At 53.5% G+C, this 24,712-nt stretch overlaps 2 protein-coding genes across 4 annotated transcripts in view; both read right to left on the bottom strand.

Moving 5' to 3' along the window:
- Positions 1 to 3,914: 3,914 nt before the first annotated feature.
- MFNG (MFNG O-fucosylpeptide 3-beta-N-acetylglucosaminyltransferase) lies at positions 3,915 to 20,451 on the bottom strand. The gene is made up of 8 exons (XM_080939012.1): positions 19,917 to 20,451; positions 14,715 to 14,763; positions 14,306 to 14,408; positions 11,862 to 12,015; positions 8,412 to 8,497; positions 6,966 to 7,131; positions 5,249 to 5,334; positions 3,915 to 4,603 (listed from the first exon to the last, which is right to left on the bottom strand). Exons 1-8 carry the CDS (start codon positions 20,169 to 20,171, stop codon positions 4,537 to 4,539), a joined length of 966 nt encoding a protein of 321 aa, XP_080795138.1. The 5' UTR covers positions 20,172 to 20,451; the 3' UTR covers positions 3,915 to 4,536.
- Positions 20,452 to 22,055: 1,604 nt separating this feature from the next.
- CARD10 (caspase recruitment domain family member 10) overlaps positions 22,056 to 24,712 on the bottom strand; it is a gene marked incomplete at its 5' end in the record, with an annotated part of 28,461 nt that continues 25,804 nt past the window's right edge. For 2 of the 3 annotated variants that reach the window (XM_080939033.1, XM_080939034.1), the window contains 2 exons: positions 22,056 to 23,070; positions 24,241 to 24,353. In XM_080939033.1, coding sequence (XP_080795159.1) covers positions 22,833 to 23,070; positions 24,241 to 24,353 — 351 coding nt within the window. In that variant the 3' untranslated portion in view covers positions 22,056 to 22,832. The remainder of the gene's footprint in view (positions 23,071 to 24,240; positions 24,354 to 24,712) is intronic. The other variant, XM_080939035.1, reaches the window with a different exon arrangement.

The following is a 24,712-nucleotide window of genomic DNA, read 5'->3' as shown; positions in this document are numbered from 1 at the left end:
CAGATCCATCAAGCTGCAAGCTGCAGGGAGCAAAGCTGAAAGGACTCCTGAATGCTGAGACCACTTAAGGTCAAAGGGCAGAGAACATGGAAGTGAGGCAGAGCCAGAGGAGACAAGAGGCAGGAGCATGGCTTAGTCCATAGACACTTGCCTCGTAAGAGCAAGGATCTGAGAACAAACCTAGCTCCCCCGTCAAAAGTGGTGGTAGCATTTATTTTGTATGACAGCACTGGGAGGCAGAGCCTGGAGGATCCCCGGGAATTTAATGGCCAGCCTGTCTAGCCAACCAGTGACTCCCAGGTCAGTAAGAGACCCTGTCACACAGACACACACAAAAAGTGAACAGCATATGAAGAAAAACAGTCAAGGTCATCCTCTGACATACACACACATGCATACACACACACACACATATATATATATACACATAAACTCACAGACCACACACACATAAGCCATACACACACATATGCCATATACACATATAAACACACACCAGATGCATAAATACATACAACAGACATACATATCACATACACACATACACTACAGACATATACATGCATATGCCACATACAAACATACACCACACATACATACACACATATACACCATACATGCACACAGGGTACATTCATTAGGAGCCCACAGCAAGCAAATGCAGATTTAACTGGGACCATGGTGACCTTCCTATGTGAAGACAGAGGGCATGGGGGAGAGGAGGGGGAGAGGCTGAGCAGAGGACCCTGAAGGGAACAATAAGGACAGAGCCTTTGGATTGGCAGGGCTATTGAGCTAGGGACCCACAGGGAGGAAGAACCCATGGGGAGGAGAGACCCATGGGAAGGAAGGACCCATGGGGAGGAGGGACACATGGGAAGGAAGGACCCATGGGGAGGAGGGACACATGGGAAGGAAGGACCCATGGGGAGGAGGGACACATGGGAAGGAAGGACACATGGGGAGGAGGGACACATGGGAAGGAGGGACCCATGGGGAGGAGGGACACATGGGAAGGAAGGACCCATGGGGAGGAGGGACACATGGGGAGGAGGGACACATGGGGAGGAGGGACACATGGGAAGGAAGGACACATGGGGAGGAGGGACACATGGGAAGGAAGGACACATGGGGAGGAGGGACACATGGGAAGGAAGGACACATGGGGAGGAGGGACACATGGGAAGGAAGGACACATGGGGAGGAGGGACACATGGGGAGGAGGGACCCACAGCCATCCAGTCTGCTCTCAATCTTTACTACTGAGAGAATGAGCTTGAGGAGGGAAGGGAAGGTTCTGTGGAGCAAACTGCCCATGAAGCTGCCATCCTGTGCAGGGCCCCAACTCAGCTCATGTGACTAAGGACAGCCATGACACCCGGAGAAGCCACTTACCCAATACACGGAGCCCAAGAAAGGCAAAAGGATGGAGCCCAGGCCTGCAGAGGCTCCTCTACCCTTCAAAACCATCCTATATGGAGAGGCAACTGACACAGGCCACCAGGGTTCTGACACCAGGAAGGTTGAGCCACACCCCCACGCCTGTCTCCTAACCCTACGAAAACGGCTTCTGCTTCAAATAGGTGAATCTGAAGTGAGCTGGTTCATGTTAAATGCTTAGAATTTGGGGGCAGGACTGGGGGTGTGGCTCCATTGGTGGTACTGGCCTAGTGTGCACAAAGCCCTGGGCTTAACACCCCTACACACACACAGCAGCTTCACATAAACCGGGCCTAGTGGCACATGCCTTAAATCCTAGCCATAGCAAAATTGAATGTTCAAGTCCATCTTCGGCTGCATAGTGAGCTCGCAGTAGGCTGTGAGACACGAGACGACAGGAAACCACAGAGCCTGGCCAACAGTTGCTTCCCAGTGGCTGCTCCTGTGTGGCTGGTGACCTCTGTGTCCACATGGAGACACTCCATCACTAGCTCCCCAAATCCTGTCCAAGTCTCTGGGCTGACTCAGGGGAGGAACGGTGTGGGTGGCAGGGGCACAGGCTCACTTGGCCCCCTACTGCCTCCTGGCTATGGATGGGGGCCGGTTGGAGAAACCCAGGCCCCTTCTAGCACTGTCTGCCCCGGCTTGCTTTCTGTTGCCGTGATAAACACCAAAATCCAAGCGCCATGTGGAGGAGAGGGTTCTTTTCAGCTTACCAAGCCACAAAACACTGAGGGAAGTCAGCACAGGAACAGAGACAGGAATGGAAGGGGAAGCCATGGAGGAAGAGCGTTGACAAGACTTCTTCCTCCGGCTGGCTCAGCTACTTCCCTGAGACAGCCCAGGGTCACCTGCCTAGGGATGGCACTGCTCACGGTAAGCCAGGCCTCCTTGACCAATTAGAAATCCAGTAAAACTGCCGCACGGATGTGCCCACAGGCCCGTCTGGTGGGGACAAATGTGGTTTTCTCTTCCAAGTATGTCAAGTTGACAACCAAGATTAGCCCCCAAGCTGCCTCAGGCCATGGCTTCCCCTATGTCCCCCTTATCATGGGCCAGCTCAGTTGTCCACTCAGCTCCCAACTCAGCCCACCTATGGGCACCCTGCAGGGTCCAGCCTTGGCTCAGCAGTGCAGAACATAGAGGAGGCTGGGGGGGGGGGTCAAAGGAAACGACCACGGGCGGGGTCTCTCACCGTGCCTAATCCTGGTTCCTGCATCTGGGCTCAAATGAATCTCTCTGCAGCCCAAGAGGGGGCCATCTTGAGAAGCATCCCCACAGGTCCCAGAGGCTAAGCCACACTCTCCCCTCCCTCCGTCCTAGTGCAGGCCCTGCTGCCCAGCTACTCTCCCCTGCCCAGCTCCTCTCCCTGCCCAGATCCTCTCCCTGCCCAGCTCCTCTCCCTGCCCAGCTCCTCTCCCTGCCCAGCTCCTCTCCCTGCCCAGCTCCTCTCCCTGCCCAGCTCCTCTCCCTGCCCAGCTCCTCTCCCTGCCCAGCTCCTCTCCCTGCCCAGCTCCTCTCCCTGCCCAGCTCCTCTCCCTGCCCAGCTACTCTTCCTGCCCAGCTCCTCTCCCTGCCCAGCTATTCTGATGGTGGGGGCTTCCTTCTCTCTACCAAACCCTCAGGATCTGAGAATAACCCAAAAACCTGCTGCAGCGTCTAAGAGGGACCAGTGGCAGTGGACAGGACGGTCCTCTCACCACACCTAGCTCTGGACTCCGGGTTCTTCCTCTACCAGACCTTCCCTCATGTGATGTCAGCTTTGTGGGGAGAGCCCTTGAAGCTGGGTTCTGTACCAGCTCACCAGGAATACAACAAGCCCTTCAGAGACCAAGACCCAGGCATCCGGTGGCCTCCAACGTGCTAAACACAGATGTGCTGAGTGCATTCTGGACGTTCAAGGGCAAAGGTCATTTCCAAAGGAACTATAAGCCCTGGGAGCCTGAGTCAGTGCCACTCTAGCCACACAGGTGGCTCCAGCCACAGGCCATCTCCTGTCACCTTTAATTGACACCAAGGCAAAGCCCCAGCTCAGAGTCACCAGGCTGACTTCCCAGATACAATGGCATCCTCAGTTCATGCCCTGAGGGCAGAGAAAGGAGACAGGGCTCCCAGCACTACTGACCTAACCACACAGGTGCATGTCCCAGCCACAAATACACATCATACAGTGCATCACACACACTCATGCACACACACATGCATACATGCACACACATGTACATGCATGCATGCAGACATACACACACACAGACACACACATGCACACACACCCCTCATGGTCCTCATTCACCAAGCCCTCCATCTCTCTGCACCAGGCTCTGAGCAACACACCACGTCCCACCACCAAATACGGCTATCACCATGGCTCAGAAACCTCGCTCCAGCCAGGAACGTTGGCTGCCTATAGCAGGAAACTGGACAGAAAGAGACTTAAATAAAGGTTTAATTTCTTACAGATCAGGTGTTAGGGAGAACAGCTTTAGATTGTCTTGGCCTTTCTTTCATGGTGCCAAAGTAGCTTCCACGGATCCAGCCATCACACCTACGATCATAGTAGGAAGGCAGGGTCTTGGGCTGGGAATGTACTTTGCTCAGTTCGGCTGGGTCATATGGCAGCTCCTCACAGCAAAGAAGGCTGAGTCAATGAACCAAAGGTCCGTTGCAATTGGCACCTGAGCCTGCTGGGGTTCCAAAGTCTAGGTCCATTGGCCAGCTGTGCAGAACTGGGAGCCGGCCGCTGAGACCAGCCCCATAGCTGCAGGTCACAGACCCTGGTTTTATCCCAATGACTCTAGTCCCTAAAGAATGACTGAGGCCGGAGCCAGAGGCCAGATGTCAGGCAGGGTGAGGACCCGGATCCCCTCCTGCATACCGACTCAAGTGTTCCTGCAACCTCAGTGGTGTGACCAGGTGTCTGGGCCCGAGATACCTTCAACACCAAGCAGTTTCCACATCCTGGCCTTTCCTGCCACCCGAAGGCCCTGCCAGGGATCGTCTGCCAGTGTGCACTGGATCAAGAGCCCTCAGGACTACTTGGGAGGCGGGGAAGTAGTCAGGCAGAAGCATCCATCATCCTTTGCAGCAGGTCGGAGCTCAGGGCACTGCCAGCGTCGGACACCAGGGTGTGTCCGGGTAGAGGAGACAGTGGAGGGAACGAAATCTGCAGAGAGACCATCATGGGGAGACAGTTACCCCAACCTCGCTGATCCACAGGCACTGTGAATGCTCAGCCTAGGTAACTGTCACACGGGGCTACCCTGTGTCTGGCAGGACTGAGGCAAATACCCCCAGGATGGCTCAATCAGAACATTGGCAAATGACCCTTGATTTGAGAACCTCTCCTTCCAGATGCCATGAAAGCCAGAGACACCGAAAGCTACCTGGCTGGATTCTAGAATCTCCAGGCTCCCAAAGGATCTAGCATCAGCTGACAGTGAGGCTTTGGCTCACATGCCCCCACTGATGGGCACTCACTCTGTTAAAAGGCAATGCCTTTCCTCTGGGGACACTGCATTTCTTCCCTAAACGAAACCAAATTCCATCTTGAAACATGACCACGCTTACCATAGCCCTGACTCCAGGACTCTTGGGACAGCCAAGGGCTCTGGTGCTACAGATGGAGCGTCTGAAGCCCAGAGAGGACAAGACACTTATCTAAGGTCACACAGAAAGTAGCAGAATAGCAAGTTAAGCCTATTCTCCCTGTTCCCAGCTTGTGTGCTCAGCCACCATGACCTGTGGCACTGTTCTCCCTCAAAGCTCCTCAGTCCCCGCCCTCATCCTACGGTCTCAACCCCACACCCACCTGGAGGGGTCCTCTTCATGGGAGAAGGGGCCCGGTAACTTGATGACGTTCAGTTTCCCCTCAAAGACACCGTAGCTGAGGGTGACCTGGGGGAAGAAGGGAAGGAATTGGGGGATGCTACACCAGGGAGGTCCTCCAGGGAGACACTGGGTCTTTAGAGGGGGCAGGCAACTGAGCCTCCCATACAGGGGAGTCCAGCCCCTCCCAAAGGCCCTGTAGCCTGAAGGCATGCTCCTGCCTCAATCTGCAATGTTTACCCAGGAAGCTGGAGAGTCCCTCTTCCTAAGGACTGGGACATCAAGATCATCAAGAAGGGGCCATTCCCCTCAGCTTGCCTGGGCGAGCCGGGAGGCTTCCACTTCCCCGACAGGCCTCAACTAGTCCCTCCACCAGGAGCCTCGACTCTACCATGTCAGGAAGACATGGGACAGAGACGTCACCAAACTGATGGTTTGGTGGCTACCAGCGCTCAAAATCCCCATTCTGACTACAGCAGATGTGTCACAACTGACTTAGTTTTCTGGGCCTCGGTTTTCCCATGTAATAGAATTGGGATCATATTTGTGGTCAGCCTTCAGAGATTTTCTTTCTTTCTTCCTAGATAGGGGTTTGAACCTCTGATCTCCCTGCTTCTACTTCTAACAGCTAGGATCCGAGGTCTGCACCACCAGACCTGGTTTCTGAAAATCTAGGAATCGAACTCAGGGCTTCATGCATACGATGTACCCACTACGTTACATCCCAACCCTATAGTCGGCCCTCTGTATCTACAGCCTCAACCATGGATTCAACCAACCATGGGCTGGAGATACATCAATGGCATCTGTGCTGTGCACTTCTTTCTTCTTGTTTTGCTTCCTAAACACCACAGCCTGACAATTTACTGAGTCTTTCTATCCTGTTAGGAATGGAAAATAACCCAGAACTGATAGGTGTATGAAAAAGGGCCATGGGCCACGCCAAACACTGAAGCCCTTCACATAAGGGACTGCAGCTGAGAGTTTGGGGATCCCCGGGGACATGGAAGAAGTTCCTGTGGACACCGAAGGAGGCTTGTGTGGGCACCATGGGACAACTGACAGAGACAGAAAGTGAAGAAGGTGAGGCCCCTCACGCCTGCCAGGTGATCAAAAAGCAATGACAGTTAGCTGCCCTGTTTCTGCCCACCCTAAATTTGACTCCCTTTCTTGGCTTCCTAATGGGTGGACCCCACATCCTGGTTCCCTGCCTAGCCAATCAACTGACTCCAAGCGCTGACCTAAGACCCTTCTGAAGCCAGGCCCTGTCCGTCTATGTTACTCAGTTTTATAGGAGTTTCTCACACGTACCTCAAAAGTCTGACTCCATAGGAGCAAAAACAAGCCTCAGGCCCTCTGGCCAGGCAGGACTTAAAGGGAACTCCGGGCAGAAGTCCTTTCCGCAGACAGCTCAGAAGGTCAGTGTGGTGGGTGGAAGATTCAGAGCGGAAAGAGGAACCGGGGATGGGGGTGGGGATGGGGGTGAGGCATGGAGTTGGGGGATGGGGTGGGGTAGGTTCTGGCAGCAGCACCCATGCTTGTAAAGTCCTTCTAGACCACAGAGATGGGGGCCTGAGCCACTATCTCCCTGGGCCTCTGTTTCCCCATTAAGTTCAGTTTCCAGGCTGATTCCAAGAAGCCCAACCTCGGTCCGGGGAGACCCTCTTTCCTCACCCCTGGCCCTCTGCTCTGCGGCTCACCTGCTCCAGAAGCTGGGCTGCCCCCAGCAGCTGCAGGGTTTCCAGGTGTGAGTGGAAAAGGGGGCTCGGCTGCAGGCGGCCCCCCAGCTTGCACTCAATGATGTATCCCACCGTGCAGTCATCAGGGAGCCGGATGAGAGCCGAGGTGTCCACGAAGCGGGAACCGCTGAAGGACAGAGCTGGGTGGCGGCCACTGACCCAGGCCTTGGGAACATGCGCCCCTCCCACCTCCCAACACACTGCACTGGGGTACTGGACAAGTCTAGAACCTGGGGGGGTCTCAGTCTCCTCCCCTGAGAAATGGGCTGATTACAGCCCTGCCACCCCAGGGTCCTGGAAGGACTGGGTGAAGGAATGGCGGGAAATATATTCTTTCTTCTCCTGTTTCCTCCCATCCGTTCGCTCATAGATTCACTGCTGAGCTTGACACCACCTAGCCCCGTGGATTTCCCAGAGGCAGCTGGAATCAACCAGTGTCTCAGGGAACATCTCCTGACCACCCAAAGCCATCAACATCATTTTTCAGGATGCCTGGCCAGGAGTGGGCATAGGAGTCCAGCCTGGGTGCCCCTCCGCTGCTGAACGTTTAGATGGGAATGGGTACTGCAGAGGTGGGCACCCTAGTCACGAGTCAACCTTGGGTCACAGTGTGTGCCTGCTCTGGGCTGGCCGTAGGGACAGACAAGGAAGGGCAGACAGGGACCGTGGTCGAGCAGCGGTGTGACCTCGAACCTGGGTAACCTAAGGTTTGCCAACTTCTCACAAGGGTTCTGAGCATGGCCCTGCCCTCCCTCTTGCTGTGGGTCTCCTAGTTGCACAGTCGAAGATGGAGCAAAGGTCCATATGAGCTCATGGTCACTGACGACACACTGGGGAAGGGCCAGGCTCAGCCTCTTCCAGAAGGAGCGTATCTACCCGTACACACTCCCAGATCCCTCTCCTGTAAGGACCTTCAAGGATGTCTCAGATAAAAATGCCACCTCTTCCAGGAAGCCTTCCCTCCTTCCCGAAGTCAGTATCCCCTCTCCATCTCCGAGGGCTCCTATGCTTGACCCCCATGACATCGACTATCAGAAGGTGAAGAAAGGGACCCCGCCCCACTGCAGGTGTTCACCCATACATTTTCCCACTCAGCCCTTACAGTGCCATTGGCCACTGTGTGTGTGTGTGTGTGTGTGTGTGTGTGTGTGTGTATGTATGTTCAGTTCCACTTCAGATGGGGAAACTAAGGCAGAGTATACTGAACCACATTCCCTAAAAATCAACAGAGATGTCTCCCACAGACCTGTGTCACCCTAATGCAATTGAATAAGATGCAATTTCCCAAGTGCCCCCTTGTTCCTCCCTGCCTCAAAGGCACCTCGTGTTCACCACAGCCTCTCACACTAACCATAGCCCGTCTTACACCACAGGTCCTCATGGTCACCACCCCGGGCCTCTGCTTACCTGGCCCACGGTACCATCTTCAAAGCCAGTTGGCGGTTGATGCAGAAGCCAGCACCCCCTGTGGCGAACCAGAACTGCACCAGCCTCTGGAAAGAGAGTGTCAAAGATGTATAGTGAGCTCAGAGAACTAAGGGGCCCCAGTTACACCAGCCAGACCATCTTGTACCCTGAGGCATACCAGCTAGACTGCCCCTAACCCCACCCCACCCCCGCCATCGTGACTCTGAAGCTCTGTGTTTCACACCTAACTGGGATCTTAATTAAGCCTGGTCTTAGCATGCCCATTTCACAGATAGAGAGCCGAGGCCCAAGGTCACAGCACTAATTATGAGTCTCAAGGCCACAGGGCACCCCCAAACCCAGTCAGAGTCTTGCTTTCTTGAAGAGGGGCATTGGGTCTGAGACATCCCAGTCTATAGGCCCCCACAGGAGAAAATGGGGTGGTAGAAGGAGACAGGGGCCATTTTACCCTCGGCTTTTGAGGGGAGACCCGGCACCTGATCCCCCAGCTCACAGAGATGGCCTGGTGCTTCTGGAATGAAAGCCAGGGTTCAGCCCCTTGACCCAGCAATAGGCACGTGACTAGGGCCAGCCAATCTGAGCCTTTCCCACAGTGCTCTAGGAAGGCCATAGGGGAGCAACCTCTATAAGGCTTGAGGAACCCCCTTCCCCAATGACACCTACACCAAACCTCCAGCTCTCAAATTCTCCACTCCCAATTCCTGAGGCTGAGAAAGGTGTTCTACAGATGAAGAGCATGGAGCTGCCTCCAGAGTAAAGAGGAGGCAATCTTGGGAGCACCACTTGGGAGCACCCATTAGGAGGACCCATTGGGAGCAGCAGTGGGCAGGCAGCCCCTTGACAGGAGCACCCCTTCCGCCATTCTCTGACCTTTCACCACCTTCACCTTAGCCCAGGCCTCTTCCTTGCTCTCCTGCAAGGACCCTAAATTTTGGAGAACTCTTCCCTTCTTCTGTTTCATCTCTCTATCTAACAATAACCCCTCCCCCTCTTCAAATTCCTTCTTCCAAGTCCACACTGGTGCTTAATAAAAGAATCTTGCATTGGGCTGAGACTACTCCTGTGATGCTGCTCTAGAAAGACCTGTGGACAGACAATGAAGAGGCCCAAAGGGCTCCCCCTACCCTCGCTAGCATCCCCCTGAAGGAGCCACTTCCGGGTCTGAAATTAAGCCTGGGAGCACAGATTTCCCAGTTCTGTCATGACGGCCTTCCTTTCTGGTTTATTTCTGCAAACATTCATTAGAGACAGTCTGGGGCTCCAAGAGGTAGTATGAATGACTCTTGAGGACCAGGCATCAAGAAAGTGCTCAATAATTGTGTGCTTTATTAAAACTAACAAGTGTGAGACTTCACAGTCCTGTGTAATTACAGTAAACAAAGCATTACCAAACAGGCCTCAGCGATGTGCCTGGCCCTGTGCTAAAGCCGTACGGAAAGCACAATGACCAGGGCACAGAGCAGAAACAGAGGGCAAGCCAGAGAGAGTTTTTGCCTTTGCTATCCCACCATGCACAGCTCTAGGTTCTACACTGGACTGGGCACTCTGCCATTCTGGAACACTCCAGGACAGAACAGAGGATAAGGGACATGCCCTGTGGTGGTGCATATGAAAAGAACATTGCACATGTTGTGGGAGTGACTTGGTTAGTCTCTGTCAGCTTGACACAAATTAGAGACACCTGGGAAGAGAGACCCTCAACTGAGACGATTCCTCCATCAGATTGGCTTGTAAGGAAGTGTGTGAGACCCACTGTGGGTAGTGCCATCCCTGGGCAGGTGGTCCTGGATTGTAAAAAGGAAAAAAAAAATGGCAGGCTGAGCAAGCCATGGGGAGCAAGCCAGTAAGCAACACCCCTCCATGGGGAGCAAGCCAGTAAGCAACACCCCTCCATGGATTCCTACCTTCTGTTCCTGCTTGAAGTCCTGCCTTAACAGCCCTCAATGATGGAATGTGATTGGAACGCATAATTCAAATAAACCCTTTCCTCCCCAAGTCAATATTGGCCATGGTATTTATGACAGCAGGAGAGAGAGAGAAAGAGAGAGAGAGAGAGAGAGAGAGAGAGAGAGAGAGAGAGAAAGCAAACTAGAACAGTGAGGCCTGGGGTCTGGATGTACCCAGGCAGGCATTGACCTGGCACTGTAAGACGTGTCTTGGCTGAGAAATGAATCCCATAATATTCATCCAGTCCCCAGTCCAGAGACTCTGACAGATGGCCCTACCTGATTCTTATGCTCACAGTCACCCTGTGAGGAACAGCTGTTGTCACCTATCCCACAGATGAGACAGTGACACCCAAAGGGATGGATCAGCTTCAATCAGGGTCCCCAAACAGGAGTGACAGGGTTGGCATATGAACCCCAAAAGACATGATCCAGCCTGGAGTCCTCAGGCCTGGAGATAGAGAAGCTCAAGCTGGGTGGGAGGTCAGGGTGGAGCGCTGGGGACACCCCCTGCCTCACCTGGAGTGGCATGTGTGTGTACACACACCCTGAGGCCCAGGAGGATTTAATTAGGGCTCAGCAGCTGATGAGCTACTGATAATTAAGGCTCCAGTTTCCCCAGAGCAGCAGATGGTGGCCTGGGGAAGAGGGGGGAGTCTCAAGCAGTAGCTTCTGCTCCATCCAGGCAGGGTCTCCTGATGGGGGAGAGGGCAGGGGGGGGGGCTCCCTGTCTTCCCTCTACCCTGGGGTTACCACCCAAGCTCCAGAAACCAGGCGGTACCGAGGGCAGGGAAGAATCATGCAATTAGGAACACAGACAAAAGCTCATTATTTCTCTGAAGTCTAGTAGAGGTATGCCCCAGCTCTCCTGGGTTTTGTTTGTTTTCTAAGCTGCCTATCCTAGGGCTGTCTCTTGGGTCTGCCGTGAGGCTGGCTCTGGCCTCCCTAGCTCCCAGTGTCCACACTTCAGTGGCTGGACAGTGAAGAAGCGAAGAGAGCCACATGTCGGGCTTGGTCTACAGCTCTGAGCAGCTATGATCTATCACCTGGCCCAGCAATGCTTGGGGATTTTTCTGGCTTAGACACAGTATCCATCTATGGCCCAGGCTGACCTGGGGATTTGTGTAACCCAAGCTGGCCTTGGGCCAATAACAGCTGTTTCAGCCTCCTCAAGTGGCTCCCCAAGCCAGCCTGGGCTCTGTTGTATTTATGATGTTGAGCAAGCATTCTACCAACTGAGCTCCAACCCCAGCCTCGGACTGTACAAAACCATGTGATTCCAGGTGGCTGGGAGTTTGGTCATAGAGTCAGGAAAGCCCAGTGATCAGAGACCTCCTTGCCAAGCTTTGATGTTACTCTTACTATATAACCAGGCCCTGCCTCTGAGTTCTGTTACTAGTATCAGTACACACACACACACACACACACACACACACACACCCCAAGAGCAACAGTTAACTGAAAAAAGGAGGAAGGGACAGACCGTGCGGTTGTTTGATTGCAGTTCAGAGGCGTGGATAGGCCGGTTCAGGCTGGGCTTGCCCACATAGAAATCACGGTCCTGCGGGAATGTTTTCAACAGCTGCAGCAGAGCCTTGGGGTTCACATAGTTGTCGTCATCCACATGGCAGAACCACCTGTGGGGATGGAGCCACAGTGAAGTTTGTGGAAATGCTGTGTTCCTGGGTCCCCATGTCAACAGCTAATAGCTCTGAGTCAAGTAGTGGCTGGGGACTTCCAAAGCCTCAGGGCCCTTAGGGAGACATCCACTCTACCTGAAGAATGAAGCTTCAAGTCAGTACCATCTTTTAGGTACTGGGTCAAAATCTCCTAGAAACTGCCTTCCTGATTTTTTCTTCTTATACATTTAAAGCACAGGAAAACTTTGGAGAAAGGTTACCAAGTGACAATTTTTGCAACAAAGCTTTAGGCATAGCTACATAGAAACACTCTATCAAAGTAAGAAAGCTTCACTGTAAAAAGGAGTTCTATTGGAGCTCAGGGTTGGGGCTACAGGCAGGATCTGTGATAAGCATAAGGACAGATTCTTTTGTTAAGAGGATGCACATGGGGCCTCATACACACGGATGCTTTCTGTTCACTGAGCAACAAAGCCCAGGACAAGGGTCTAGACAGTTCTGAGGATACTGGAGGGACTCAGGTGGAGGCTGGCTCCTAACAGAACAGCAGAGGACCATGTTTGTCCACGTTCACTGGTCATTCCAGATGATCAGGTGACAAGGCATCTTTCATCCTTCCATTGAAGAAAAGAGGGTCCCATGATGGGCAGCCCTGGCTTCACCAATGCCAATCCTAAGCCAGCGGTCCCCAACCTTCCTAACTCTGCGTGGCTTTGTACAGCCCCTCATGTCCTGGCAATCCCCTCCCGTGAAATTATTTTGTTGCTAATTTGTAACTGTCATGTGGCTGCTGTTATGAAAATAATGTAAGCAGCTGTGATTTCCCAGTGGTCTGAGGTGACCCCTGTGGAAGGGGACACGACCCACAAGTTCCTCTAAGCTGTCTGTCTGTGCTTCCTACTGGTAGCTACTATTTGAACCCCATGTTTTGGGCCAGGAGGCATGCTGTGTACCTTACAGATATCTGCAGGACAGGTGAAGACAAAGACTTCATGAGCACACAGCCAGTGAGTGACAGGATTTGACTCCAGGTGGGAAAAGGTGAGTCTGACCCCAGAAGGCCCTAGGATGCCTTCACTGGCCCAGGTCCCTCCATTCGGAGGAAGGGTGGTGCTGGGGTATGCATGCCAGTGTACGTTCAGGTACAGATGTGTGTGCTTGCATACAAAGGCCGGAGGCAACCATGGTGGTGTTCCTGTTACCATCCACCTTGCTCTTTGAGACAGGATCTCTCCCTGGGACCAGGACATGATGGTTAGACAGCAAGCCCCAGAAGCAGCCCATCTCTACATCCTAGCACTAGAGTTACAATCACGTGCACATGCGTTTGGAGTCATTGCTGGGTATCGAACTCAGATCTTTATACTTGCATAACTAAGACTTCACCCACTGATCCATATCCCCAGCCCCACCAGTCCACTTTTTGGGTTTGTTTGTTTGCTTTGCTTTGCTTTCTTTGTTTTGTTTTAGATTTATTTATTTTTCCCTTACGAGCATTGGTGTTTTGCCTGCATGTATGTCTGCGTGAAAGTGTCGGATTTTGGAGTTACAGACAGTTGTGAGCTGCCATGTGGGTGCTGGGAATTGAACCTGGGTCTTCTGGAAGAGCAGCCAGTGCTCTTAACAGCTAAACCACCTCTCCAGCCTATATCTCCCCCCACTTTTGTTTGTTTGGTTTTTTTAATATATTTTTTTTCACACCACTCCACTTTTGACACAACATTCTATTCAAAAGATGGTCTGAGACCAGGGACATGACTCTAGCACCTGCCAGAAATGCCACGGAAAGATGGAACTCCTGGAAGTTTCCCTCTGGGGCTGGAGAGATGGCTCAGCGGTTAAAAGCACTGACTGCTCTTCCAGGGGTTCTGAGTTCAATTCCCAGCAACCACATGGTGGCTCACAACCATCTGTAATGGGATCCGATGCCCTTTTCTGGTATGTCTGAAGATAGCTAGTGTACTCACATAAAATAAGTAAATAAACCTTTAAAATAAAAAAAGTTCTCTGAGCTTTATACAATGCATGACACACATATACCTACACATATGTATACAGACACATACAAATATTTAAATGTTTTTTAAAAAGCCAAGTCCTTAGTTCCAGCACTTGGGAGGTAGAAACAGGCAGATCTCTGTGAGTTCAAGGCCAGCCTGGTCTACAGAATAGAGCCAGGACACTTACAGCTACATAATGAGACCCTGTCTGCAGGTGGGGGTGGGGGGTGTAAAGAGACAGCCTGAGGCAAAGGTCACTCCTGTCCCCATGACCTAGCCACACTTACCTGAGGCCACTGACCAAGAAGGCATCGAATTCTGCAGCCATCTTGCAGGACAGAGCAGGATGACTGTGCTCTGCGGAACAGTTGGTGACCACGAGGTGTGAGCCTGGGGATGAGAAGCAGTCAAGTGACCTGCTGGCCCCTCCAGCCCCTCCCCCATCACACACACACACTCACACTGGGAATATAGGATGTATAGGATAAAGCTAGACCTGGAGGGCTCATCCCCTCCCAGAAAACTGGGGCAGCAGACTGAACAGGAGCCCAGGTATTCAGAGCCTCCTCCTGGACACAAAGTAGTCAGTCCCTATGTCAAAGACAGGAGACCTAATTCCTAGGGCCCCCCAAGGCCTTATCACAGCCACCCAGCTTTTCCTGCCAACAGAGGAGGACCACCTCCCCAGTCAGTTACCTATTCTCTCCTGGAGGCGTTCATCCGGGCTATCCGTAAAGATGAATGTCTGTGGGGAGGAGGAGGCATCAGAATAGGTTAATGGAGGGGGGCCCCAAATCTACAGCCCACCCAAGCCACGCCCTAGGTTAACCCATACACGGGAAAACATAGACATGGCAGACTTCTGTTCTCTCCCCTCAGACATACTCACATGCACACATACGACTAAGCTGTCAAGGATATACAACCCCAGGGTGAAGGAACGCAGCTGTATCTGCTCTCTAGGGCTGCTCTCTTAACCCACTTACCCCCTCTTCCACACACAATGCCACAGTGTCACAGCCACCCTTGGCCACTGTGCTGGCCATGTTTTGTCAACTTGACACAAGCAAGAGCCATCTGGGAAGGGAGAACCTCAATTGAGAAAATGCCTCCAACAGAGTAGCTTCTAGGGAAGGCTGTAAGGCATAGATTTATTAAAAATGTATGTGAGAGGGCCCAGCCCACTGTGGGTGGAGCCGCCCCTAGGGAGGTGGTCCTGAGCTGTGTCAGAAAGCAGGCTAAGCAAGCCATGGGGTGCAAGCCAGTAAAGTAGGACCCGTCCACCGCCTCTGCCTCAGTGCCTGCCTCTGGGTTCCTGCCTCCCTCTATGGTGTATGTACCCTGAGTGCCCAAACAAACCCTAACCCACCTCAAGTTTCTTTTGGTCCTTGTGTTTATCACAGTATGGAAAGCAAAGCCCTTGAACTCTATCCACAGGAGCATACAGACTGTAGGGACTTGTCCCACCCAAACCCTCAAACACCACACCATACAGCCACAAAGCCCCGTGCAAGTGCAGAGTCACCCCCATCTCCACCCGCGGGACACCAGAAACCGCATACACTGGGCACGTGCCATGACCGGCACTCACAATGCCTCCGCAGGGACCTGCTGAAGATGAGGCTGAGCTGGATTCCAACCCACGGGGCTGTTCCTTATTTTGTTTATCTGTTGAAACAAGGTCTCACACCATAGATCCACCTAGCCTGGAACTAACTACATAGCCATGAACTGGCCTGGAGCTGGTGGCAATCCTCCTCTTGCGTTGGAATTTTGTGTGCCTGGATTACAGGTGTGACCTGGCATGACTGTGACATTTCTTGCCACCCCTAGGTGGGTGAGGATCAATCTCTTAGTCAACCACATACCAACTCTGTACCAGATTCAAAACTCTAGAATCTGCCTGCGGGCATGATAAGAGTCACAGCAGGAAGGGAATATGTCACCCCAACCCAGAGCAAGCTCAGTGCGAGCAGAACTCGCCAGCTGCCTGTTGTGGTGGTTTGAATAGGAATGGCCCTCAAAGACGTTTGAATGGTTGACCAGTAGGGAGTATGTGGCCTTGCTGGTAGAAGTGTGTCACTGTGGAGGCAGCCTTTGTGAACTCCTAGACCAGGCGTCCGGCCACAACTCCTTGCTCACCCACAATGTCTTCACACCACAAGCCAGACCCAAACAGCCCTGTCCTGAGCCTCAGTTTACCCATCTGTAAAGCAGGAGAGAGCAGCAGCTGTAGCGTGTAGAACAAAGAAGAGTGGGCAAGAGGAAGGGCTGACGGGAAGGGAGGTGTGAACAGGGAAGGTGGCTATACTTACTCCCGCTCTCCCAAGGCCCACAACCACAAGCTTACTTCAGAGCCACTGTTGTAGATGGTACCTACACGCACTCGTCAGCACCGTCCCTATTTTCCTTAGGATACATGTGGAGAGATGGCTCAGCCCTCCAAAGTACTGGCTGTTCATCCAGAGGACCCATGAGCGATTCCTAACACCCACATGGTGGCTCACAGCTGTCTGTAACTCCAATCCCAGAGTGACATCCGACGCCCTCTTCTGGCCTCCATGGGTACTGCACCCACATAGTACACAGATGCACAGGCAAAAACACCCAAACGCATGAACACTTTTTTTAAAAAAAGATCAGTGTGATAAAGGAAGAGACAACTGACCCTTACCACCATCTCTACTCAGATTTCTTTCAGTTACCCCAACACATTAGAGGCACATTCTCTGCATATGCACATCTTTCAACCTCAAGTTGCCGCCTCTAGTGCCTCCCCCCCAACGACCTTCCCTGACATCCAACAGCTACTCCAGAGCCTCCACCCAACCCCGTGCTCTTCTCCTGCCCACCAGAGGATAACACACTGTCTGTCTCCAGTGTCCCCGCACCTGGCTCTCTTGGGGAAACTGGGCAGTTTTTCATTCTGAGCCCTCTCCCCAGGGTCTGCCTCAGCCTGGTCACTTAGAGCTGGTGCCAGAGCCCCGGATGTTCCAGAAAGATCAAGTGGCCTAGGTCTGCCTAGTATCTTCCTCTCTAACCCTGTCCACCCACAGGACCCTGGACCTGGACCCAGGAAACTCCCTCCAGGCCTACTATTGGGACCTGCTGGGCCCCCGCCTCTCAAATTCCTGTCACCACAACATTTCCTTAGAGGCCAGAGCATTAAGAGTGAACCCCTAAAAAGCGCTTGGAGTGTGGCATAGCGCTTGCCTACCAGGCTCAGACCTTGAGCTCAATTTTTAACACTGGAGTAGGTGGGGGAGACAAACCCTGCCCCCCCCCACACACACACAAAGAAGAGCCAGGGCATCCCTGGATTCCATGATCAGCACCAAGAGATGAGCCCCCTACCCTCTCTCCCACACAGCCCTATTCCCAATCACTGGGCCCAGAGCCTCCAAGTTGCCATGCCTGTGACCTCATGTGGCCTGTCCACTCATGTCACCATCCATGTTATCCTGACTTCTTTCTCTGCTCCTGAGGCCAGTCCTGGCCCAGCCCTTTCTCCTAGGTCCCGAGGCTGCCTTCCTCTGCCTCTTGCTCCAATATCACACAAGCCTACTTACCACATAGCTCCAGAGGTAGCCTGCCAAGAAGTCAGGCCTTTCTTGTCTGACTGCCTGGCAAGTTTTTGCCAACAAATGGCCATGGGGCAGCAGAAGTCACTAGAGTCCAGAGCATGGAACAAACGGTCTGAGAATGTTTGCTGGAGTCGGGTGGCAGGAGGGGCAGAGTTAGGGCAAAGACTAGGGTCCAGGCTGGAGCCTGGGATAGGAGCAGACTCAGGAGCTCTGTGGTTTTAGCTCCTGAGAGCACAGGCAGGTTTAGTAGGAGGAGCAGGCTGCACTTGATTTACTTAAGCAAAAAGACACAGACAATAGTTAGTTGTAGCTTCACAGGCTGGGAAACAAAGAGAAAAGCAGCCCTGCTGGGGTAAGGGAGGGAGTGGCCAGAGACCATCTGCTGCAGTGAAGGGGAGAATGGGCTGAGGCCATCTCCCCCTGCCCAGCCCCCACCAGAGAGGGGACTAGAAGGAGAAAGGCTCCTTCAAACTCAAAACACACAAAGCAGCCTTCCCCGCCTACCCCCTCCACCAGACAAAGGCCATACATGAGTCCATCCTAGCACACTAAGCTGAGGCCACCTGTCACCCCATCACCTTTAACCAGCCGGGTGCCCAGGACTACGGTTAACCAGCTAGGGCTGTTTCCAGACACACTTATGTTGTGCAAATGTGGAAACTAAGGGCCCATAGCCAAGGTCACAGGAAGAAAGGAGCCTAGGAGTAAGGAATGGGTCTCCCTGTCTTCCACCTTCCTTCTGCACCTGACCATCCTTCTAGAACCTTCTCCCTGGCTCTGGCTGGGGATCTAGCACCTCTCCCGCCTCTCCACCTAACCTCACTGTAGGTGGGAAGTCGGTGCCTGCTATGCAGGTTAAGGGACATGAAGCCTCCTACTGCATGCAGCCCCTTAGAGAAGCTGGCAAGTGCCCTTTTCACCTGGGCGCCTGATTAGCCACTGGGAGAACCTCGGACCCACATGTAGGCAGCTGCTGGCCTCGCTGCCTTGTTCTGCCTCAGCTGGTGGCCCAGGACCAGCTGCACCCTAGTAACCCTGGCAGCTTTGGCCTCAAGGCCTGGTAGAGAAGGGGGCCCAGCTGAGATGTAGAGATGGTGCCCCACTGTGCCCTGTCCCACGGGCCTGCTGAATGACTCTGGCCAGCTTTTCTTTTCCTCATTCAGGGCAAGGACACCGTCACGGTGAGCATGACAGGAAGGCACCAGGGACCATGTGAGGACTTGCTCCCTGGTACACACAGACACAGCTTCATAAACAGGAAGGTCTGTGCGGAGGGCCAGCCCTGCTGGTTTCCGAGGAGGAACCGTGTTCTCCTCCAGACAAGAAACTATACTGGGGGTGGGGGGCCGGGGGTTTGCAGAGAGCTCTACCCAGGAAGGACTCATGCCTATGCCGGACATTGTGCCAGGAAACAGGGGAGGAGGGCATCCTCTTCAGGTACCCCCACCCTCCCTCGCTGAACTGCCTCCTGTCCTTGGCCTCCCCTCAAAAGGTTCAGTCACTTCCGCCCACAGAGCCAGCAGCCAATGTGGGGACAGAGTATGTGTGTGCACAAGGGCTTGATTTCTTCTACCTCCCGAGGTGGTCCCCAATGCCCACCCCCATCCCTGGCTTTGATTGATGGGGTTTTGAGGATGGGAAGAAAGACTCTGATTTCAAAAAAACACACTCATTACCCACACCTTATTATTGTACTTAGCATACCCAGCCCCGTGTATGAGCACATGCGCGCGCGCGCGCGCACACACACACACACACACACACACACACACACACACACACACGCAAGCATTCCACATGCCCGGCAGATCTCCCCCTCACCTTGAACTTCTACCCACTCTACCTCACCCACTGCCTCCCAACGGCAGCACAGGAAACGGGAAGGCTAGACGCTGCCCTCACAGCCTGGGCAGCACAGTGGGGCAGGAACTGAGAGGAAGCCTCCCTTAAGCCCCACCTCCATGTCTCCCCAGCATCCACAGCACACCCCTGCCTCACACACAACCTCATCCAGGCTCAGAGCTGAGGTGGGCAGCTATTCAGGCCTGGTGGACTGCATCTCTCTGGAGCTTCCTGAACACCCACCACGACCTTAAGGCAAGTTGGGGGTCAAGAATCTAGAAGAGAGGGACCCAAGAGGAGCCTAAGACAGGAATCCCACACTGAACCCAACAGATGTAGACCTGTGAGTCTGAGGAGGCCCTGGAGTGTAGCAGGCAGTAGGGGTGGGCATGGGGGAAGGAAGGAGTGGAAAGACCCCAGAAGGACCCACTCCCAGGAGCTCTCTCAGGCCTCAAGAAGGGCCGCCTGTCACCTGTTGCCTGGTCCTGGAGACCCACGTGTCAAGTAGCAGGTCCAGGCGGGAGCGGTGAAAGGCCCAGGTAGTCTTGACTGCGATGAAGATGTCGCCCAGCTGCAGCTCCAGGGGCCCTGGGTTCGGTTGGTTCAGTCTGAGCGTGCCCTGCATCATCCTCGGGGACAAGCTTGAGTGGTATCGCAGAGACAGGAGTCCCACGCACAGGAGGGTAAAGAGGGCTCCCGCCAGGCCCCGAAAAACCCGGCACTGCATTGGTGGGTGGCAGGAGGGGGGACAGACAGTTCAGCCCCCGACTCCCCAATCAATCTGGGGTGGGAGGCTGGTCAGGCGGGGGCCCTGGTACAGGCAAAAGTCTGGCAGGCATCGGGGGCAGGCACCGACGGGAAAGGAGGAAGCTGGGTCTCTGGACACAGAGGCTGAGCCACTACCGTCCTGCCAGCCGGCAGAGGCCACCAGCCCGCCACCTGCTCCTCAGCCTTCCCTCCAGGCAGGGCGCTTAGCTCCTGGCCCCGCCCCTCTCTCAACCCGAGGGGCGGGGCTAGGCATGGGAAGTCCCAGAGGCAGCTGCTGGGAGCCACCCACTGAAGGGGGCACCAGGCTCTGCCAGCTGCTACAGCAACACAAAACCCTCCATGAGGTGGGAAGAAGCCTCTCCAGCCTTTCTATGCCCCACAGCCCTGTCTCTGGCTCCTACAACACCCAGCATTTCAGAGTCCTGGCGGGTCCCGGATCATTCACTCTCTCTCCTGCTGGCCCTCATCACCCACCACACATCAGGCCTACCACAGGGCAATGCCCATCATAGAATGCTCCCTAGAGATCTGTCTTTGAATCTTTACACAAACATTATTTCTGCCGTGAGGTTTTTTTTTTTCCCCTGCCCACTTTAAACGCAGCCTCCAAGCCGGACCCTTCTGTCTTTCTGCTGCTGTATTTTGTTTTACATATTCATTGTCTTAGTCTTGATACTACTAGGGCAGGGGGGTTCTTCTCTTTTGTTGACTATCCAAAGCCCAGCATGGTGCCTAGCACATACTGGGCACTCAATCAATTACTTGTTAATTATGTTAATTAAGCACCGGAAAGTGTTTGGTGGCTGTGAATGGATCTAGCCTGCTAAGGCTCCGGACTGCACAGGGACAATGAGGCATCAGCTTCAGCCTGTCCCCTTCACAGCCCACCTCCTCAGAACAGTGCCACCAGGATGAAACCTAGGCTTGGTGCTGGGTTCAGATCCCAGCTAGGGGGCCACAACCTGGCTGTACGGCTTTAGGCAGGATACCTCTTTCATTTACGAAATGGTGGTGAGGACCTGCAAGAGGGCTCAGCAGGTAAAGGTGCTTGCCACCAAGCCTAAGGAACTGAGTTCAATTCCCGGGGACATGCCCACTCCTGCAAGATGTCCTCTGGTCTTGTGTAAATTGCCACAGCAAATTGTGTTCCTGCACATCTGACAGGTGTACATCACCACAGCAAATTCCTTAAAGAAAGGGATCTCGGGGCAGGTGAGAGGGCTCAGCAGGTGAAGTAGCTTCCTGACATGCTAACTGCATGATCACTGTGTGATTCCCAGGACCCACATGACAAAAGGGGAGTCCTAAACTGGCTCCTGCGCGCGCGCACACAGTGAACAATTCTGTGAGTGTTGAAAACCCAACCTCAAAACCCGGGGACACCCCTTCCAGTCTCTCTCTGGACTATTGCCCCAGAAGCTGAGCATCCTCACTCTAGGGAAGCTGCCTCGGGGACACCCACACACCCCCAATTTGCTCTGGGTCTCCTGTATTCAGAAACCAGGCTCCTTCGGCCACTCCAGGCCTGCTGGCTTCCATGGTCTGACCAGAGGACACTCTGTGGATGAGGAAGGCAGGAAGAGGGCCCCCTACCTGGCACTGGGGCAGGTAAGGTGACTCCAGCCCAGATGGTGGGCGGATGTCTCTGGGAGGATCCAAGGAAATGTGACCCTTCCCACAAACAGCAAGCTGGCAGGGACCTAAAAGGCAGAATCTGCCAGTGCTGGGGATGAGGACAAAGGGGAGCAGCGGGACAAGGGCCCCAGGCCAGGGATGGAAGCAAGCATAAGGTCACCAACTTCTGTGACAAACTTTAATGACTCATTGTGTGCAGCTTGAATGAAAGGCCTGGGAATTACCCACAAGCCTAACACTCAGGCGGCCTAGCAGCACCGCCCGCCCTGACCTCCTAGAGGCAGGTGGGGAACCAGAGAAAACATGTCCCCCGTGTGCTGGGCAGAGCACACACCAGTGTCCCAGGAATGGTGATGTTCACACAGGATGAGAGATGACACACGTGAAGAGACATAAGGGTGGGAGCTAACCAGGGCAGCCATGGTATCTGCATGACAGCACACATGGGAAATGCCAGTGGGCTGTGGAGGCCACATGGTGCTAGGCAGGGCTGGGTGCACACACAGACTGAGGACCCCAGGCTGAGGACACCAGAGACCTTGTGCACCAAGGTGAAGGGACAGAACTCAAGATCCATGAGGACATGTGTGCAAATTTAAACAATGGAGTGAGAACTCTATTCCAGGGTGAGTGTGTAAGGCCACACACACACACACAAGACCCACAAACGGAAACATGGGGAGACCCAGAGCAGCAGGTCAGGGACAGGTGTGTGGGCTCCTACAGTCTGTGCAAGGCCAATGACAGACTCTGGTGAGAGCCCAGGACCTAGGTCCCACATTGGAGAGTCCATGGGGGACATGGAAGGCCCCAACTGGGGAAAGTCTGATTCCACTGAAGACACCAGGTCTCCTCAGCTGGCTACCTCTCCAGCACAGGTGTGAGCCCATGTATTACTGGAGAGTATCCAGGCTGGAGGAGGCCCCGGCATCGCATGGAGGAGGTCTGGACAGTGGCTGGAAGAGGCTGGACATCAGATGGGTCCTCAGGCCTCACTGCTGCTGCCACTGCCCCCTCTGCTGCTGCCTCGCTCCACCCACACAAGGCGAGCCTGTTCCTGCAAGATTCGGCCACGAACCACCTTGGCCAGCTCCTCTGCATGGCCCCATGCATGGGCAGGCACCTGCACCCAGGAACACGGCAGTCCCCAGAGCCACTGCTCTGAGCCCCGGCACTGACGGAGGAGCTCCGAGTCCCGCCAGCCTGGCCGGCCCAAAAGGCCCCTGCAGAAGAAGGGGGTGATCAGAGCTGGCTACGTATGTGCACACACATGCAATCACACATACAATACCATACTGGATGGTTTTGTGTCAACTTGACACAAGCTGAAGAGAAAGGGGCCTCAGCTGGGGAAATGCCTCCACGAGATCCAGCTATAAGGCATGTTCTCAACTAGTGATCAAGGAGGAAGGGCCCAGCACACTGTGGGTGGTGCCATCCCTGGGCTGGTAGACCTGGGTTCTATAAGAAAGCAGGCTGAGCAAGCCAGGGGAAGCAAGCCAGTAAGCAACATCCCTCCATGGTCTCTGCATCAGCTCCTGCCTCCTGACCTGCTTGAGTTCCAGTCCTGACTTCCTCTGGTGATGAACAGCAATGTGGAAGTGTGAGCTGAATAAACCCTTTCCTCCCCAACTTGCTTTTTGGTCATGATGTTTGTACAGAAATAAAAACCCTGACTAAGACAAATATGCATCTATGATACATGTGCGATACACATTATATGCACACACATACATGACAGACAACACACACAGCACATACCAATACATACTGATACACACCCAACAGGCCCCTGCAGAAGAAGGGGGTGATCAGAGCTGGCTACGTATGTGCACACACATGCAATCACACACACAATACAGATATATATGTGCGATATACATTATATTCACACACATACAAGACAGACAACATACATAGCACATACGAATTCATACTAATACACAATACACATACACACATATAACTACAACACACATGATACGACAAAAGCACAATACATATGACATATAAGTACATAATACATAGTATGCACTTTGTGTGTTGTGCCTGATATACACATGGCATGAAAGTTACACATGTGATACACGCTATGCATGATGCACAGACAAGATACATTTATAATGCATTATACATCTATGACACATGCACAGAATGCACATCCAGAACATACACATATGATACACGTATGATACAAGCATATCTATGAGACACATAGTACAAATGCTTTTGATACCCATACACATGACTACCTATGTTACAGACCTAACCCTCTCTAAAGATAAATGCCCACAATAGACATACATGACACAAGCATGCACACAGATGGACAGGCAGACAGGTGAAGAGACAGAGGCTTCCACAGAAGGCACCTAAACATGGCCACTACTCACCTGATCTCACGGACATTCTTCTCAGTCACCTCCACATGGATGACAATGGGGTAGACCTCACTGTGCACCAACTCCCGCACTCCCCGTGCACCCAGCTCCAACAGACAGTGCTTCTTTTCCAACAGATAGACAGACAGACAGTTCAGTCCTGGGCCCACCCTTCCCTGCTGTACCCACCCTGCCACCACCTCCCAGGAGAAAGTCCTAATCCATCAGCAAAGGACTCACACTCAGGACTGCGCTGCGGGAAGACCCTCTGGACCCCGGTCTCTACTCTCATCACCATCAGTCACCCCCCTGCAGCCCCAGCCAGCAAGCAGGACGGTGGAGGTTCAGGTAAGAGATACCAGCCCATTCATCAAGTAACCCCCAAGGGTCATTGTTCCGACCCAACCAGCACAGGGAGGGCCCTGAGGAGCCCAGGTGGTGACCCAGAAGCTGGCTCAGGGTCCCAGAGGGCAGCCTTGCCCCC

The sequence above is a fragment of the Micromys minutus genome (assembly GCF_963924665.1).
Source record: "Micromys minutus genome assembly, chromosome: 27".
NCBI classification, from domain to species: Eukaryota; Metazoa; Chordata; class Mammalia; order Rodentia; family Muridae; genus Micromys; species Micromys minutus.
The sequence above is the reverse complement of the archived record's forward strand: the minus strand, read 5'-3'. Positions and strand labels throughout refer to the sequence as shown.